The sequence below is a fragment of the Alligator mississippiensis genome, chromosome 2 (assembly GCF_030867095.1).
Source record: "Alligator mississippiensis isolate rAllMis1 chromosome 2, rAllMis1, whole genome shotgun sequence".
In the NCBI taxonomy this organism is placed as follows: domain Eukaryota; kingdom Metazoa; phylum Chordata; order Crocodylia; family Alligatoridae; genus Alligator; species Alligator mississippiensis.
In genome coordinates, this window is record NC_081825.1 from 25,984,632 (window position 1) to 26,005,019 (window position 20,388).

General features: G+C 43.8%; 1 protein-coding gene across 8 annotated transcripts in view; it reads right to left on the reverse strand.

The window, feature by feature from the left end:
- The window catches only part of TBC1D14 (TBC1 domain family member 14), a 113,891-nt gene that overhangs the window by 59,820 nt on the left and 33,683 nt on the right, over positions 1-20,388 (reverse strand). For all 8 annotated transcript variants that reach the window (XM_019479434.2, XM_019479419.2, XM_019479429.2 and 5 more), the window contains one exon: positions 19,764-19,884. In XM_019479434.2, coding sequence (XP_019334979.2) covers positions 19,764-19,884 — 121 coding nt within the window. The remainder of the gene's footprint in view (positions 1-19,763; positions 19,885-20,388) is intronic.

Genomic DNA, 20,388 nt, shown 5'->3' on the forward strand with positions numbered 1-20,388 from the left:
AAACTGGCTCAAAATACTGAATGCAGAGCTGACTACCTTAGAAAAGGAAGCTGGACGAGCGAGTCGCTTGCACTTTGGTGATAAGGATGGAGTAAAAAAAGTCTATTGAAAACAATGGCATGGATATCTTTTAGCCTACAATGTGAGAAAAATTACAATAGCAGTATGGGGAAATAACAGCTAAGGAAAACTTTTGACAGCATGGGCTGACCTGTATTTCACAATCTAGCGAGCAAGGGAGCAAGTCTTGAATTAAGTTACTTTTCACAACTGGTTGTTTATAGTAATGAGTAAGATGTAATGAAAAGCCCATTTTTTCAGTGTAGTTCATCCCTTTCTCTTCTCTGCAAGACTGGATTGCAGTAGATGTAGGAAAGACCTCTGCAAGAAAAACTTTACAAAGGGACAGTGCAGTTAATGCATATTTCGGTCTTTCTAACTTCCAATATCTTCCCCCAAACCAGCTTATACTGAAATCTTTTGTTTTCTTCGTTTAAGAGTTCACATTTGTTCCATCTTCTCCAACACCAGGGCAACAAAACTAACACTAATCTTGTCATCTTTAATTTCAACAATGGTGTTTTTTCTCTCACTACCTGCAAACTCATACTCTCTACTTCATTCTCAATAATAGAAAGGAGCACTATGTTTTTCAGGGCTCCACCACACCAGAGGAGTTTGGAAACAGCATGTGCACCAGTTGAATTCTGGAATATAACAAAAAGGATCACAGAAACTTGGCACTTGGTACTTTGTTTTTGCAGATGTTCTGTAGTCTATTGCAAAAAATGGACAAAATATCACAAGCTTGAACAGAATACAAAACATGCTCCACCAGACACCCTTCTGTACAGCAATGTACTATATCTGATTTAACATTTAAGCACCAATTGCTAGCTTAACATCTGTACACAGGTGAGGCTACCAAAACAGTGCTCCTCATTCCCAATTGTTCTAACCACATTTCATACCTTTAAAAAAAAAAAAAATTAAAATAAAATAATAATAGTCTCTTCACTGATTTGAGCTTTGCTTCACCACTCAGTTTAAACGGTTTAACCTTTGTTCGCGAATGTACCTGCTTTTACCTTCATCTCTTCCTCACTTTTCCCCTAACAATTTCACAGAGCAAGTTCACTCAAACCTCTCTCAATTGCTCTTTATTTTCCCCCATCTTTGTGTATCTGTATCAACTAATCCCTGTCCTTGAAATGGCTTCAAGAGATTGCCATTTTCCTGCCCTCATCCAAAAAAGATCTCTTCAAACCCTGAAGATAAGAAGGCTGCTAGCTCTGTCTGTGTACTCTGTATTGTAATTGTAAGTCTAGTAATGAGGAAGTCACAAGTCAAAAAATAAAATATACAACGGGGCAGTAGGAAGTAGTAGGAAATGGTTTTCAGCACATTTTGGCAGGCCAAAAGATCTCTTCAAGACACAGCCGAGTGCCATAAAGTCTATGCAACAATTAAAAAAAAAAAGAGTGTAAAATCCCAAGAATTAAATTGTACAGAACAATGAGAACAAGCATTATCCTGATGGGCAACAAATCATAGTTGCAGGAATTCTGCTACTACCCGAAACGTAACATGGAGAGGGCGGAAGATCCCCACCACATAAAAACGAAGAGAAATATTTTATAGTCCATCTCTTCAGTGGTATGTTGGAGCAATAAGTGTACCCATATTCAAGATCCTTACATTAATATTTACAGTTTGTTTACTATATATGCAATAATGGCAAACGTTTTAGAAAACAAATTGGAAATACTCATGTGTTGTATGCCCAGGAGAATGAGTATTTTAGTAAATATTTAAGCCAACCACTGGAACACATTACTGAAGAAGGGACATGAAGAAAGAAAATTGGAAAAATCTGTTTGCATATAATCACACCCCTCCAAAACTAGGAGCTATTTCTATCTCTGTCTCAAGAGGGAAGCTAATTTTTTGCCAGGGACAGAAACACGCCACTTTGATTCCTGCTCCACAATGCAGCAGCTCTTGCATTACCATTCAGGCAGCTAGGGAGTCAGTTGATCTAACGGCTCATTGTTTTCACTCCAGAAGTGTTAATGAACCTTACTCCTTTTAATTGTCTCAATGTTCCACTAATCAAGCTAACCTTTAAGGCAATTTTGTTTTCTGCTAGCTGTTTCTTTTATTTTACAGCTTGGAGACTCTTTAGCTCTTTTAAAAATCACAGACCAGGTCTTCAATGACAACTACGGCAGTGGTTCTCAGCTCTTCTGGACCTGAGGCACTATTCCATTAACTTCTGTGAATGAGTGGCACGTACTTCAAAAACTAATTCAATCACCCCCCCCAAAACAGTAGTGACCTACTGGCAGGTCCTCAGTTACCACATCTGTTCTGAGGAGAATACTCATAACACATATCTTGCCAAACTGAAAACTGCCTTTACCTAGTAAGTACACTCCAGCAAAGAGTAGACCATCTCTTTGAAAGAGCCACTGAGCCACCCTGCAGGAGACTACTTCAAGGGAGGAAAAAACACTAACCACAAACCCTTGGCAATTATCATACCACACTTGAACTTGTAAGAAGAATCAAACAACTACAGGTTATACTTGAAAAAGGCCAGACCTTGAGATCCCCCCTTTCCCTGGCCCTTAAACTTGCCCAACGTATCATCAGAAGTAAACTCTCTGCTCACTGAGCTAGGGTTTCAGCTTTAGTTAAGCAGGAAAGGAAGGGTAAGTGAGCTGAAGATTATACTTGGTCCCTGCTCTATGCAGCCATAACTCTGGAAAAGGCTTGTTTTGTTTTGTTTTTGAAAGAGAATGAAGAAAAAAGGTGTATGTTATATCTTGGGTCATGTTGTTCGCAAGAAAATACAACTCAGATTTTAAAAGATTCCCTCAGAGCAGTGGTGCTTAACCTTTTGGATCCACAGGCACCTGAGACCTAGCCCTGCCTCAATAATAAAGGCAGGACCTGTCAACACACCTCTATTGCCATAACAAATCAACACTCCCCATAACAAAACCATCAGAAGCAATGGATCATACACATCTATCCCAGAATGTGGTATCCAGCCAGCATACCAAATGCCTTCACGGCAACTATGCGAGTAAAACCAAACAAGAATTAAACACCAGAATGAATGATCTCAAAAAAAAAAAAAAAAAGGATAAAGGATACAGACATTAGAAGGCAGGTAGGAGAACATTTTTCACGGAAAAGAAGGAAAAAAAAAAGAGAACTCGCTCACAATCTGACATCACAGTTCTCACGCTCAAAGGAAAGCTATGCAATACCTTTACAAGATAGGAACAAAAATCTATCAACTTACTTGACCAGGAACTTAACACAGACCATGACTTCATTATCCATTATAACCTATTTGATACTTTTTAACCTCTGCACTTCAGGTGACAGCAAACCTCCTGAACAACCTTAATCCTCATTTATCAGGTTTTTACTGCATCTCTCCTGCCTGTTGGCTACTTGGTAATTTCTTTCACATCCTGTTTTTATTTACAGATGGAGTTATATACAGGCTTTTGTTCCATCTGCTACCTATCTCTGCTGTTTGCTTCTCTCCCAGAGGCCTGAGGAAGGATACTGTGATACTTGAAAGCTTATCTATATCTATCCCAACCATGCAGTATGGTTGATAAAAAAAATACATCACCCATAAGAATTTCTGCCTCGAACTAATTGATATACTATTGTGCTTACCTCCATGAAGTGGGGCCAGACAGTGGGACCAGGGGATCACCCAGGAAGGAACAAGCCTGTACTTATCTGCTTATTTGCTCATACTTCAAAGTATCCTTTAGAGGATCGGGTGCAAAAATTACTGGTTGAAAAAACAAAACAAAAAAATCACTGAGATAGGGTTTTAGCTTTAGTTAAGCAGGAAAGGGAGGGTAAGTGAGCTGAAGATTAGGCTTGGTCCCTGCTCTATGCAGCCATAACTCTGGAAAAGGCTTGGGTTTGTTTTTTTTAAAGAGAATGAAGAATATTCTATTTTGGGTCATGTTGTTTGCAAGAAAATACAACTCAGATTTTAAAAGATTCCCTCATGGCTCCACGGGCCAGATGAGTGAGGCAGGGCTGGGCCATGGGTGGGATCGGGCCTCATGCACCAGGACTGGGTCCTGGGGGCCCAACCTCCTCGCAGATCCACATGCTGGGATTTGGAGCTGGATCCAACTCATAGGCCCCAGGGCCCCCCATGGTCTGGAAATGCAGCAATGGGGAGAGGTACCACTGTTCTCCTGCCACCAAATTTCTAGACTTATGGGGAATTCTGCAGGCCAGATGACAAGCCACAGGCCAGGGGTTGAGCACCCCTGCCTCCGAGCCATACAAAAGAAAGCTAAAGATCCTATGGCACTCCTAAAATGTCTCCAGTATTCCCCCCACTCCTCTTCACCTCCCTTACTAAGACGAGTTTCTTCATCTAAGAACACTGGATGTTGAACAATTCAGTTGACTATATAGTTTTTGCAACCCCATATCTTAAAGGGAAAAAGGTAATCTGTGAAAGTAGTAAAATTCCAGTGACAGAAAGGGACACAGCTTTTATAGGCAATTATTGCTATATCTTAATGACATTTTAATTAGTTACCAGTGTCCAAAACCTACATGTAAACTGGATTTTAGTACTGTACTAATAATCAAGATGACTGAGGATGAGACTTTTCACCAGTTTGCTGGTAAACCCTTACTGAAGAGAGTTCCAGTGATAGAGAAGGTGCTGTGCCGTATATGCCAGTTTAGAAAAAATCAGTTTATAAGAAACATGTATATTCTACTAGATCCTATAAACTGACTGTGACCTGTAGCATGGTTTCATGTTTCCAGTTAGTGACAGAAGATATAACCTATCTTGAAATATTCTACCAAACCTCCCTTTTACTAATGATACTTGTGTTACTGCACACTTGGAAACAGAGGCCAAGAATGCCTGAAGCTCAGGTAGTTTATTTTGTTACTGTGACAATACATTACTGAAGTCACCCATACACTTCTTTGTATTGGAATCATGTAAGTCAGTTTGTAACTTCATAAAAGCCTGCGCAATTCACCTTTCAATTCTGCTTCTGCTCTTAAGACAAGCAATTATTCTTATATTCAGACCCCTTTCTATCTGCTTTTAGGATTTTAAAACTATCTATAACCTAGGGGAATGATATTTGCATGGGGGTAAGTTTTTCCTGTTGCAAATATGCATAGCCTAGTATTCAATGTCCCAGCGCTTCTAATCTTTTTATGGAAATGTCTACTGCCCTCTCAGAATCAGAGGGACTGCAGTTCCTATGTGGCTGCATATGTTTGTTCTTTACTACCATGTAAAGAGCAAGAATTAACTACATCCTGGATTTCCAGCTCATAAAAATGCCCATTTCCACTTAACCCACAAACTCTTCTGAAAAGTTCTCTATTAATTCTAGGCATGGAAGTCTCAACCTTCAACCTTACTATGTCTTCCCTCTGCCCACTATTATTCCATTCCCCAAACAAAAAGTTAGAGAATTTTCAAAATCCAAATTCCAGGTCCTTGAATTTGAAGCCATCCACAACTAGTATTAAGTTGGACTATAAGCATTTGTGAAAGGATGAACAATCAGCTTTACAATCTTCACTGAAGATTTTATGTTAGCATTGTCCTTTAATACTTCCCACCATTTCTAACCATTGGTGGTACCAAAAGTGGAAGTTTAGTCAGTCACTGGCATTTTACTGTATTTACCCAAATCCAAGACTACTCCAAATTTAGGATGACCCCCCCCATACATACACAATTATTAGATTCTATACAGGGGAAACTAAGTTTGTGATAATTTTCCATGTATAGAATCTAGTTATTGGAGTGTCATCTTAAATTCATCCTTCCACCACCACAGTAGCAGAGAAGGCTGCAGCTGAAGGAAAGCAAGCAGGGGGGAAAGTAGTAGCAGTGTGGCAAAATGCCTGACTCCCACTCCTTACCCCCCTGGGGCCTGCAGCCCTCACACCTGCCACCATTCCTCCCTGCCACTCCCCCACCCCCTCCCCAGTTCCTGACCCCTGCTATCTGTCCCTCTCACCCCGCTAGCAATTGTCACCTTCATGCCTGACCCTCTGACTGCCACTTCCCCTATCTAACAGCCCTGGGCCTAGCCACAGAGCACATACTGGCTTCTAGACAGTCAGGCAGCAGCAGAAGCAGGTCTGGCTCTGGGTCCTGACCCAGGTTGGGGCCACAGCAGCAGTGGTTCTCTACTATTGCATGGTCTCCCCATGTTCCCCTTGGGCTGCATACCACAAGCTCTCCCCTGCTGCCCCTTCACTGCATGCTGTCCTATGCATGCCACCAAGGTCACACACTGCACTGTCCCTCTGCACTACCACTGCATGACACAGTTCAAGCCACCCTAGCCCCAGAAGCTCTGGCCCCAAGCCTAAAACCCAAGATGAGGCTTCTCCATCTCCCCAATCGTATACTGAATGGGGAAAAAAAACCCCTCATCTTTGATTTTTGTAAATAGAGTACATAATAACCACTGGATAAAAAGAACCAAACTAACAGAAAAAGAAAAAACAAAAACAAAAACAAAACCTGCTCAGACTAAGTCTAGAAAACCTGTCTACCCTACCTACCCCACTACTACTACCTCTAGCAAGCTTACTGTGCTGTTAGCAAGAGTTTCAGTGCTATTTTTAAAGGAAGAAAAGGCCAAACTCAAGTTCCAAATTCCTCCAGCCACAAAAAACTGTTTTAATGGTCCATTTTATAAGTCTTGAACTGTTAACTTCTTATACTTATAAACTCAAAACCTGAGCCTTCCCATGTTCTCTCTTTCCTTCATCAGAAGACCATGATGTTCCCAGCTATTTTATTTTTGTTTAAAACTGCTCAAGGGAAGCAAGGGGGGAGCAGTGAATCATGAAAGGAATAAAAAGATGTCTTCTCAGAAGGTTTAGAGAACATTTTGTACTAGTCAAGGAAAAAAAAAAACAAACAAAATCAACACACAGGAGTTTATATTTCTTATCTCTCGATCACTCTTTAAATGACCTCTGTCCTTTCTGCAGTCCACACCTGAGGAAAGAAGGAGGAGAGAAACAGCTCAAAGTCAACTCAGGAAACTAAGTCACTTGCTGGATCATATGATAAAACTCAGGTATCATTACATTCTTTTATTATTAAAACACCCAGACAGTCCTCCTGTTTCAATACTGTATTACCTTTTTATTAGATATGATGCATGCTATTATCCCTGGTCACATCTGTTTGAAGATAGTACCTTTGTTTCAAAACAAATCTATTTTCAAGTTAGGACATGGGCAACAATATCCATTTCTAGCTTGTCAAATAGGGCATTAAAGGGTAACGAGTGATGCAACCTGTTGGGAATGATGAACAACCACTCCTAACAAGTTTGTACAGGCTTCTTTGCAAGGGACCAGTGCTTTAAAATAGCATTTCTAATCAGACAATGTTTTAAAATCCTTGCCCATATTTAAGTGAAAACTAGTACTTTTACTAAAATATTATTTCATCTGTCCTGAAACATATGTAAGGGCAAGCAAAAACTGAGAAACTCTTTACTTCTGAGGTTACTGAAACATTAGTCTGTGAAAACCAACTTCAGGATTTAATTTTGTTTTGTTATAGTTCTGAAAGAAAGGAAAAGCAACCCTTAGTCCAAGGAGGTGATACTTCCCCTCTATCAGGCGCTGGTCAGACCACAGTTGGAATACTGCGTGCAGTTTTGGGCGCCACACTTCAAGAGGGATGTGGATAACCTGGAGAGGGTCTAGAGAAGGGCCACTCGTATGGTTAAGGGCTTGTAGGCCAAGCCCTATGAGAAGAGAGTGGGGCACCTGGACCTCTTCAGCCTCCGCAAGAGAAGGTTGAGAGGCGACCTTTTGGCTGCCTATAAGTTCATCACGGGGGCACAGAAGGGAATTGGTGAGGTTTTATTCACCAAGGCGCCCCCGGGGGTTACAAGAAATAATGGCCACAAGCTAGCAGACAGCAGATTTAGATTGGACATTAGGGAGAACTTCTTCACAGTTAGAGTGGCCGAGGTCTGGAACGGGCTTCCAAGGGAGGTGGTGCTCTCCCCTACCCTGGGGGTCTTCAAGAGGAGGTTAGATAAGCATCTAGCTGGGGTCATCTGAACCCAGCGCTCTTTCCTGCCTACGCAGGGGGTCAGACTCAATGATCTATTGAGGTCCCTTCCGACCCTAACATCTATGAATCTTACTGGTGACATAAGACGACCCTTAAGATATCACTGCAGCATAAAACTGCCATACCCACGCTATAACCTTAATCTGAAGTGGCATGGGTATGTCTACCTGGCAATCACATGTTCACTGGCACACAGCAGGTAACTCAGTTTCCCCTTTATACTCTTAGAGCAGAGTAGATTCTCACATAAACAGTTAGAAGAAGCAGCGGTTAATGATCTGGATCTAGATACCTTAAAACTGGTCTAAAATTCCAGCACAAGGACCACAACTGACAACTTTACAATCTAGGAAAAAAGATGTACTGTATACTGCCAAGGTGACACTAATCTGAGCTAGTAACAAGCAACCACTTCAAAACAGGCTCTGCCAACATTCTTGCAAGCAAGCTAAGGAAGTCCAGGTAAGGTAGATAGAAAACTGCCTAGACTGTCAGGATGAAAGGGCAGATTGTCCAGTTGGCAGTCAGTATCAAGTGGAGTACCCCAGGGATCAGTTCTGGGGCCAATTTTGTTACCTTCATCACCGACCTGGAAGACGGGATGGAGTGTACCCTCAGCAAGTTTGCAGATGACACCAAGTGGGGGGGAACAGTAGATACACTGGAGAGTAGGGCAAGGATTCAGGACACATTGACAAATGGGAAGACTGGCCCTAAAGAAATCTCTTGAGGTTCAACAAGGACAAGTGCAAAGTCCTGCACTTAGGACGGAACAATCTCATGCACCCAATACAGGCTGGGGACTGACTGACTAAGCAGCAGCTGTCCAGAAAAGGACTGAGGGGTTACAATGAACACCAAGCTGAATACGAGTCAACAGTGTGCCCTTGTTGCCAAGATAGCTATTGGCGAACTGGGCTGCATTAGTAGGAGTGTTACCAGCAGATCGAGGAAAGTGATTTTTCCCTTCTTTTTGGCACTGATGAGGCTGCATCTGGAGTACTAGGTCCAATTTTGGGCCTCCCAGTACAGAGAGGATGTGGACAAACTAGAGAATACAGCAGAAGACAATGGAAATGGTTGGAGGGCTGGGGAACATGACTTATGAGGAGAGGTTGAGGGAGCTGGACTTATTTAGTCTTCAGAAGAAAAGACTGAGGGGGGAATTAATTAATAGCAACCTTCAACTATTTGAAGGGCGGTTCCAAAGAGGATGGAGCTAGACTTTTCTCAGTAGTGGTAGATGAAAGAACAAGGAGCAACAGTCTCAAGTTGCAGCAAAGAAAGTTTAGGTTAGATATAAGGAAAAACTCTCTCACCAAGAGCGTAGTAAAGCACTGGACCAGATTACCCAGAGAGGTGGTGGAATCTTTATCCTTGGGAGTTTTATGACCCAGCTGAACAAAGCCTTGGCTGGATTCATCTAATTGGCGATGGTCCTGCTTTGAGCAGGGGGTTGCACTAGATGACCTCCTGAGGTTCCTTCCAACCCTAACTTTCTATGATTTTAAGTTTTCTGAACTAGGTATAACCTAATCACTTTCCTTTGCAAGGACAAAGTGAACTTCAGTACACGTGGCACAGCATACACAAAAATAAATACTGATACGGACAAAATCTCTTGCAGAAATCCCAACCCCTAGAGAAAGGCAGAAGAAAACAGCATGTGGCACTGGATAGTCTTATTATTTAATGTGTTTGGAAGGCATGGAGGGCAGCATAGGATGGTAACAAGGGCAGCACACATTTTTATAGATTCATAGATTGTAAGGCAGGAAGGGACCTTGGAAGATCATTGGGTCCAGCCCCCTGTATCAAGCAGGAAAGACAACTGGGGTCAGGTGACCCCAGCAATGTGACAATCCAGTCTCCTCTTGAAGATTTCTGGAGTAGGCGATTGCACCACCTCTGGAGGGAGCTTATTCCACAGTCTAGATACCCTAGTTGTGAAGTACAGTACAGTCACGTCATACGCGCATTTAAGTTGCGCAAATTCAACTTTACGCGGGAGGGGCAGGGCTTGTTTGCGGCAGTGGCGGGAGGTTTTGGCAGTGTGGTGGTGGCTGGGCGGCACGCAGTCATCTCCCCCCCCACCCGCCACTGCCGCCAGCCGCACAGCACCAAGCACGGCTCCACAGCAGCGGTGGGAGGTTTTGGAAGCAGAGGCAGTTGCGATTATGCGTGACTATGTGCGATTTTCGCCTTACACAATGACCTCGGAACCTAACCCCTGCGTAAGTTGCGACACGCCTGTAGTTTTTCCTAATGCTGAGTCTGAAACGGTCTTCCAGAAGTTTGTGACCGTTACACCTAGTTTTCCCCCCCAAGTGTGCTGTGGTGAACAGTTGTTCACCAAGCCCTTAATATACACCTCTGATGTAGCTGTAAGCTGCTACCAAGTCCCTTCTCAGCCATCTCTTTTTCAGGCTGTCTCTGATCATGTGGGTTGCCCTTCTCTGGACTCTCTCAAGCTTTACCACGTGCTTTTTATAGTGCGGTGCCCAGAACTGGACGCAGTACTCCAGCTGCAGTCTCACCAATGCCAAGTAGAGTGGGAGGATCACTTCTTTGGTTTTGCTGGAGGTGCATCAATTGATGCATGCCAGGGTATTGTTAGGCTTGCTGGCTACAGCGTTGCACTGCTGGCTTATATTCATACTGTGGTCTATTATTACCCCAGGTCCCTTTCATTCATAGTGCTGGTCAGGTTGGTGTTGCCAAGCCTGCAGGTGTGCAAGGGACTGGTCGTCCCCAGGTGGGGACTTTACATTGCTCAACGATGAACTTCATCTGGTTCCGACCTGCCCAACTTGCAAACCTGTCTAGGTCCACCTATATCTGCAGCCTGTCTTCAACCATGACCACGCTTCCCCATAACTTGGTGTTGTTTGTGAACTTGGCCAGTGAGCTCTTCACCCCCACATCCAAATCATTGATTAAGATGTTGAACAGCACTGGACCAAACACGGACCCATGAAGGACACCACTGGCCACTAGTAATAAGGGCAGCACCACTGGTAATCATTAGGTTAAAAGTAATTCTGTTTGCAGTTCTTAGGGTTTTCTGTGGCTATCTGGACAAATGCCTACTCCCAGTTAGAGTTCTTTCTGCCACCAACTCCACTGTAACAAAAAAGGGAGTAAACTTTTTGCAGAGTAAAGCCATGAAAACATATTTACAGGCAACTTAACTTGTGTTAACTTTTTCTGCATAAAATAACAGGACCCAACAGAAATTATTCCTCCATCCATCTGTCCCATCTTTGTTCCCAATAGACACAAGACAGAAGGATCTTACATAGCAATTTTAAAAGTTAGTTAACAAAGAAACTAGGACCATAATAATAAAGGAGAAACTAAAAAACAAGCAGGTTAGGGTTTTAATGTTTATCTTGTCTTAACCATTCTATATGACCTTTTCTCCGATATTTCATCTCCTCAACCTGCCAGGCCCCATAGGTCAAATAAGTGGTGCACGGTTGGTCTGCAGGCTGGATCCAATACAGAATCAGAGCACTGGCCTGACCCAAGCCCACGTGCCAGCCTGATCTAGCAAGCAGGAACACGTCATCCAGCCTGCAGGGCTCCCCATGCCCCAGGTCCGGAAATTAGGCAGCAGGGGAATGGTGGCAGCGATAGTTGCCACTTCCCTGCTGCCAAGTTTCCAGACCATGGGGGAGATCCATGGGTTGGATGACGTAACACCACAGGCCAGAGGTTTATCTCATTTAAAAAGAAAACACCACACAGAACCCCAATTAGCCAAGTGCTGCATTTTGCTATTTCAAGAGCTTGCCTTCAGAGTTCACCATAAGCTGTATGTAGAATTAACCTTTTTCCAATGACAGGAACCATTATGGAAGGTAAGAGTGGTTCCTGGCACTCCGATTTTCAGTGTCAGCTACTGCTTTCTGGAGGAATCAGGATAAGAAAGTAGGGCTGGAAGGGGGCTCACAAGGTCATCTAGTCCAGTCCCCTGCTCAAAGCAGGATCATCCCCAACTAAACCATTACAGCCAAGTATCCGTCCAACCTGCTCTTGAAAGTTCCTAATGTCCAGTCTAAATCTGCCCAGGTAAGCCTCTTAGAGATAAGTATCCAAAACTGATCAAAATCATTCTGTAGTTCACACCTACCAACATCTTGTCTATACAAAGTTGCATCAATTTTTAAAAACCATGTAAAAGCTAATTCAGATAAACGATTGCAGAACCCCTTTGTGAAGGCTTGTAAAATGATTTAAACCTGACATACTAATTTAGCTTAAATCAATTCCTTACCAAAAATGAGCCATTTGAAATTACTCTGAAAAGAGTAATTTTCCCCTCCAGTAATTAAACCAGTTTTAATTCAATTATTTATTAAACTGGTGCATGTGTGCAGAGACAATACTCCATGTTCATGCTCCACAATAGGAGCACACTCATGTACACGCACACATGCATGCAGGCACACAGCTATTTAACAAGTGTAATCCATCAACTGCAATGAATCCATCAGATGCAATTAAAGTTACTGTCTGATTAGGTTAAAAGATCACAAAGAAGATGAAAGAAGCCTTTCCTTGAGTTCTCATCTTTCTTCTTCATGGTTCAAAGACCTGTTACTCTGAAAAAACAGTTTTACATAGAAATATCTAAAATTGTATTTCTGAAAAATTTCCATCTATCCAAACTAAGACTGATGCAAAAAAGCTAACCATTGCACATCATAAATTGGGGTAACTGAAAAATTAGCTCCCTATAATTGAGTGTGTAAAATAATCTGCCTGTCCCGTCCCTTTAAAAACAAAAACAAAAAAAGCCCCCACATAACTTGGGAGATCATTTTAAAATTTCAGGCTGGACATAAGAAAGAACTTCTTTACTGTCCAAACCCCACAAGATTTGGAACAGATTGCTGCCAGGAGTGATTCAAGCACCTACTCTGAGCGCCTTCAAAAGACATCTTGCTGGGATCCTATGATCCCTGCCAACTTCCTGCCCCTGGGGCAGGGGGCTGGACTCGATGATCTTCCGAGGTCCCTTCCAGCCCTAATGTCTATGAAATCTATGAAAATACATTCAAATCTAGTTGTGGGGAAAAAAAATTCAAATATGAGTGAATCATAAACAAGACAGTGACTTCACCACAGGAGTTTTCAGCCAAATTAATGGGATAGTCACAGGGCTTCAGTGAGCTGTGCCAAAACAGGAACAGCTGACTTGACCAAGTGCTGCTTGATGAATCAGCCAGTGCTTGCTCGCAACGTGGGAGAGACCCTTGTCAGGCAAATGAAATCCTACTGCATTCTCCAAGGCTTGGCAAATGTAGGGATGAGGACCTGTGCAACTTCTTATGCCCTCAAGCTATCCTGGAGGATGTTTCTAAATCTCATCACATGCCTATTGGAGCATCAACCAAATACTCCATGAACAAATGCATCTTTTCACAATACTCCCAGGAGATGAGGACATGCTACAGATGCACAAAGAGATTAGACACCAGAAGTTAATAAGGAAAGGAACTGCAGGAAGAGAAAGGTTGGTTTCCTGAGTTTAATGTTACCAAATGATGCCCTAGTGAAATGGATTCTATATTGGAATCCAAAACATTCACTAATATTGAATGCCCAATTGAAGGCAACTGGAACACAAAATTTCAGAGTAATTACTATTATATGGCATTTTTATGCTTCAAGCACAGCTCCCACTGAGTTCATTTGCAGCTGTGAGCACTCAAATTTTGCTTTGCAGAAGTGCTAAGCGTAAAGTCAGACATCCAAGTGAAAAGTTTACTTTAATTAGCTTGCTCAGCAGCTGCAGGAATAAAATCCAACTCACCAGGGCAGCATTCAATCACTTTAACAGTCAGGAGACCAGCCTTTCTCTTCCTGCAATCCCTTCTCTCATTCACTACATACAAACTTTTACAACAAAAGTTTCCTACACTATGAAACCACAATTTCTCATCCAAGCTGATCTATCCTGGGGGGGAGGGGTTCTATGGAAATGAGTTGTACTGGAAAGCTTAATCCCAGGATTGCCTCTTTTGTGGGGCAGAGGGTTGGAGGGAGGGTACTTGACTTCACAATCTTAATGTAGGTTTTGTGGATGCAAAAATAAGTATTATCAGATGTGAACTGAAGTCTGAATTCACAGATTCATAGATGCTAGGGTCGGAAGGGTCCTCAATAGATCATCGAGTCCGACCCCCTGCATAGGCAGGAAACAGTGCTGGGTCTAGATGACCCCAGCTAGATGCCTATCTAACCTCCTCCTTAAGACCCCCAGGGTAGGGGAGAGCACCACCTCCCTTGGGAGCCCATTCTAGACCCTGGCCACTCTACCTGTGAAGAAGTTCTTCCTAATGTCTAGTCTAAATCTGCTCTCTGCTAGCTTGTGGCCATTATTTCTTGTAACCCCCGGGGGCGCCTTGGTGAATAAAACCTCACCAATTCCCTTCTGTGCCCCCGTGATGAACTTATAGGCAGCCACAAGGTCACCTCTCAACCTTCTCTTGCGGAGGCTGAAGAGGTCCAGGTGCCCCAGTCTCTACTCATAGGGCTTGGCCTGCAAGCCCCTAACCATACGAGTGGCCCTTCTCTAGACCCTCTCCAGGTTATCCACATCTCTCTTGAAGTGCGGCGCCCAAAATTGAACGCAGTATTCCAACTGCGGTCTGACCAGCACCCGATAGAGGGGAAGTATCACCTCCTTGGATCTGTTCGTCATGCATCCGCTGATGCACAATAAAGTGCCATTAGCTTTTCTGATGGCTTCATCACACTGCCGACTCATGTTCATTTTGGAGTCCACTAGGGCTCCAAGATCCCTTTCTGCTTCCATTCCACCAAGCAGGTCATTCCCTAGGCAGTAGGTATGCTGGACATTTTTCCTCCCTAGGTGCAGCACTTTGCATTTCTCCTTGTTGAATTGCATTCTGTTGTTTTCTGCCCATTTGTCCAACCTGTCCAGGTCTGCGTGTAGTTGTTCCCTGCCCTCCGGTGTGTCTACTTCTCCCCACATTTTTGTGTCATCTGAAAACCTGGACAGAGTACACTTCACTCCCTCGTCCAAGTCACTGATGAAGACATTGAAGAGTATTGGTCCAAGGACCGAGCCCTGTGGGACTCCACTGCCCACACCCTTCCAGGTCGATACCGACCCATCCACCACAACTCTCTGGGTGCGACCCTCCAGCCAACTCACCACCCACCGGACCATGGAGTCATCCAAGTCACAGCCTCTTAACTTGTTCACCAGTATGGTGTGGGATACCATATCGAAGGCCTTCCTGAAGCCTAAGTATATGACGTCAACCCCTACTCCTGCGTCCAGGCATTTTGTAACCTGGTCATAAAAAGAGACTAGATTAGTCAGGCATGATCTACCTGCTACGAACCCGTGCTAGTTTCCCCTCAGCATAATTTTTCCTGCCGGGCTCTCGCAAATGTGAGCCTTGATAATTTTTTCAAAGACTCTGCCAAGGATAGAGGTGAGACTGACTGGCCCATAGTTGCCCAGGTCCTCCTTCCTCCCCTTCTTGAAAATGGGGACCACGTTGGCCCTTTTCCAGTCCTCCGGGACCTGGCCCATGTGCCACGAGTGTTCAAATATTCCCGCCAGTGGCTGTGCAATGACGTCAGCCAGTGCCTTCAGTACCCTCAGATGGAGCTCATCCGGGCCTGCCGACTTAAACGCATCCAGTTCCTTCAAGTGACTCTGCACCATCTCAGGGTCTACGCATGGTAGTCTGGCGCCTTGCTGCTGCCTCTCCACAATCCCAGTGAGAGACTTGTCTTGCCCCTCACTTAGGAACACTGAGGCAAAGAACTCATTGAGGAGTTCAGCCTTGTCCCCCCTGTCCGTCATCAATTGCTTATGCCCATCTAGTAGGGGTCCTATTCCACCCTGGGCCTATGAAGGAACCTTATGTTACCTTATATTGGGATTCATAGCTCTTCTCATAACAGTAAATGCCAAAACATCAAGCCTAGTCACAGGCTAACACTTCCATAGGATGGACTTGCCACAAAAGACTGACTGAAGTCTAATAAAAGATATCAGATTTACCCAAAGAACCTTGTCTGCCTACGTCCTTAGACCAACACAGATGCTACCTATACCCCTGTGACTGAAGTTGTTACTTGTACATGCGCCTGCTATTTCTTTTAGCTCCTACCCTGGGGGTCTTTAAGAAGAGGCTTGATGCCTACCTGGCTGGGGTCATTTGAGCCCAGTTTTCCTCCTGCCCAGGCAGGGGGTTGGACTTGAAGATCCACAAGGTCCCTTCCGACCCTACTTCTATGATTCTATGATTCTGGCCCCAGAGCATACACTACAGCAGTGGTGAGTGAGCCAAACCTTAAAAATTGCAAATGGGCCAAGAGTCCATGAGAAGAGAAGACAGATGGAGATTGCCCAGCTGGTAGCACTACACCTTACCTCAGCTTCCTGAGCTTCCCAGTGCCTATGAAGGGAGAGTTCTGTGCTTTGGGAACACAGTGGGGCTTTCTTGGAAATAACTGTCTGCTCTTTTCAGGTGCTGTAGCCAGCCCCATGCTGCACTACAGTCCCATCAGCATGAATGGGGCCACCAAGGGTGGGTCTCCTCTGCCCTTCTAGCTGCCCAAGTTTTCACAGGGCTTCAGAGCCCAGGAACTGCTGTTTGTCTGAATTCAGCAGCAGAAGAGGGTCTGAGCAGCATTCAGTGGGGGAGAGTGGGAGGCGAAAGGCAATGACAATGACACCCAAGCCAGCCAGAGCCTGCACTGACATGCTGTTGAGCTCAGAGCTTTTATGCCACTCAGGAGCTGAGCACCATTACTGCTGCTTGGCCCCCCTTTTCCCCCGAAGGCTAAATTCAGTGGGGAGGAGAAGACAAACAGCAGCTACACTCAGCTCTGGGCCCTGGGTGAACAGTGCTGTCACTCAGAGGATTCTAGGAAAGCAGGCTAGAAGGAACCTCACACCGTCAGCTAGTCCCCCCCCTGCTTAAGGCAGGATCATCCCCAACTAAGCCATCCCAGCCTAGTGTCTCTTCAACCTGCTTTCAAAAATTTCAAAGGACAGAGATTCTAAAATGTCTCTTGGCAGTCTGTTCCAATGCTTGACCACCCTTGTAGCCAGAAAGCACCTCCTAATCTCCAACCTAAATTTTCTATGCTGCAGCTTGAGTGCTTCTAGTCCTGTTCCTATGGCTACAGAGGAACGCCCGTCTCTGTCTCTATAACCATCCTTCACGTATTTGAAGACTGTTCTCAAATTGTCCCCTCAGTATTCTCTTCTCCAGACTAAGCCAACCTATCTCTTTCAGCATTTCCTCAGAAGTCTTGTCTTCCCGACCTGAATTAAACTGCAGGCAAAAGATGGGGAGGAGGAGCAGGAGCATACACCTGCACAGACATGTCAGTGACTGACCATTCACAGAGGCTTTGCAGGCTGCATTTGGCTCATGGGCCAGAGGTTGAGCACCACTGGTCTAGAACATCTCCCAAGTCTCAGAATTAGCACATTTTGAAGTTAAGTGTCAAAAGAAGTGGAAACAGGTGAAGAGAAGCTACTAACAGATAATCTCTGAAAACATCTCTATCCTTGAGAAAAATTTGGGGCAGTTGAGCACTTAAAATTCTGACCAGAAACAAGGGTGGCTGGCTGGGTGCAGTTATAGTCTTGACAAAAATACTGTACATCTCCTTAATAGCCATTTACCTCCCCTACAGAATTCCACTGCAGTTCAGAGTCATGTTCTAGGAATACTGAATAGCAAAGGATAAAGTTAAGTTCAGTTCTTACTGAAGACAATCTGTACAAGACAGCAAACTAACTTAAGCCACACCAAACACACCAATGCTCATACAATCTTCCAAGCAAGGAATGCTGTGGGGCACAACTTGAAAAAATCCACTTGACAGGCTCAAGGCAAAGGCCTTTTCTTACTCTTCCACCCCTCTTAGTAGAGTTGAACTTAGCCCACACCCAGTGATTTCATTGAAAGGGGGCTACACTACTATGGGTTAGGTTTCACACTGCAAGATAAGAGTCTACACATAGTAGCGAACAAAGAACAGCTGACAAGCTGTAAAGCCCCACACTTCTTTATCTTACAGTAAACTGGTTATATACTCATGCCCTCATCACATCTTTAAATCCTACTGTAGGCAGGGTCTGACTGCCAATAATAAAGGTAGGTGATAGGTACCTTTTCAAATGGATTAAGCCAATGGGAACCAATGTTTTTAGCAAGCTTGCCACAATTTAAGCCTGCACCCTCCAAGTGCCACTCTGATTCTCTGCATCAGCCTGATCTGCTTCCAATCCTGTGTTCCCTGCCTGATCTACTGCTGTACCTTCCACCTGTCCCTTCTCTGATCCGCCACACACAGAGGCTGCCCATGCCACAGGTTGACTACCCCTGAACTGAGCAATCTTAGGTGAACAAACTGAATCCCCCATACATTTTCCTTAAAAAGTGAGTGAGCGTCTACCCTCTCCTATCTCCCCCCAATGAATTCAGCTGCAGGGAAAAGAGGGGGTGAGCAGAAGCAGCTTTCAAGCAACTCCACAATCCATCAGGTGGGTGCAGCTGCTGTTTGCTCCCCATTCTTCCTCCTCCTTCCTCCCTCCCTCTCCAAATGACCTCAGTGGCAGAGGAAGAGGGGATGAGCGTGGGGAAGGGTGAACAGAGGCGTCAACCCACACCCTGGGCTGCAGAGCTACTGAATAGCAGGGATTCCAGGAAGACCATGCACTGACCAGCCAGTGAGATCAGAGAGTTCACAGCATACATGGAGCTCTGGGCAGGAGCTATGTTGATGTGCTGTGCTGGTGAGCTCAGAGGGCTCACTGATACCCAGAATCCCAGGCAGGGGGATGTGGTCACACCTCCTTCAGCTGTATAACTTATACAGTGAAGAAGTGCTTGCAGCACATGTGCCACACTGCCGAAGGGGATGTCCCTACACCCCCCCCCACCCCAAGGAGCTTGGATCCAGAAGTCTATTCTGAAGCTAAAATTTTCCAACACACAAATGTTTTAAAAATTAGGTGTATGTGTGTAAACAGTGGAATGACAGAATTCATTGCAACTTCCCTACCACAATGCATCATAGCCACTTAGACGTAACACATTCTGCTGGCAATCAGTTTGTTGGGGGTTTTTTTTTGGTTGGCTTCAGCAATTTACAGAAGATAATAGTTTACCCTTAAAACAACATTTTAAGGATGCAAAAGATGTGGAAAATTATACATTAGGGTTGGGATAAAAAACAGGGGCGTGGAAAAAACTAAGAAATTTTCAAGGAGCTCATTACAAAAACCTGGATTTTTAAATAAGACACTAACTTTAAACTTAAAACAACATCAAATGCTTTATACAAATGGTATGGCTTGATTCAAAAAGTAACCAATTAAAAACAGCATGGAACACGTTGTAGCTTCAGAACTGCTGTAATAAATTAACAAGTCATTCCAATGGCTGCACATTACAAAGCATATTTTTTTCAAAATGTCTTTGTAAATAATTTTGCCTAAGCCCTTCAAATATGCTTTGGAGGCAAGGACAAAGTTACTATAATTGAACTGAACTGGACATGGATAATAACCTGCAAAATAAAGGATGAGAAAAAATACCTTTTGTATTTTCTTTGGATCTTTCTGTGAATTTTCTCCGACAGGTGTTTTTCCAAATAACTTCCAGCCCAAGTCATTTTGCTTCTCAAGTCCTGCATTCTGTTTTCTAGCAAATAAATTCCTACAGAAAGAAGAATAAATTATAAAGATTAAAATGAACAGACATTCATCAGGGAAAGGAGGCTGCACCCTTCGTTTATACAAACTGCATGTTTCACATTGTCCTACCAGATAATCAGTTCTATGATTTCCACGCTTCAGGGAGGGATTCGCTCCTTTCTGTAGCACCCTATTCAAGCCAAGTACTGAAAATTAAATTCATTCGTTGCCATAGTAACAATAACACATTGACTATTTTACCTAGGGAAAAAAAAAGGCTTACTTAACGAGCTCCTTAAAAATAACCTGCCACTTTTGGCAATATAATCTAGTGTAGACAGATTAACATTGCCAAAAAAAAAAAAAAAAAAAATCAGTGCAGCTCCAATAGAAGGAGCAACTATATGAATGCCAGAAGAAACACGCCTTGGAAGTCACTATAGTTGTTTTAAGCACTATGCTACAACCCTCTGCATAGCACAAGTTAACTCAGACAGCAGCAGCCACCAAGCCTTAGTACTGGCGT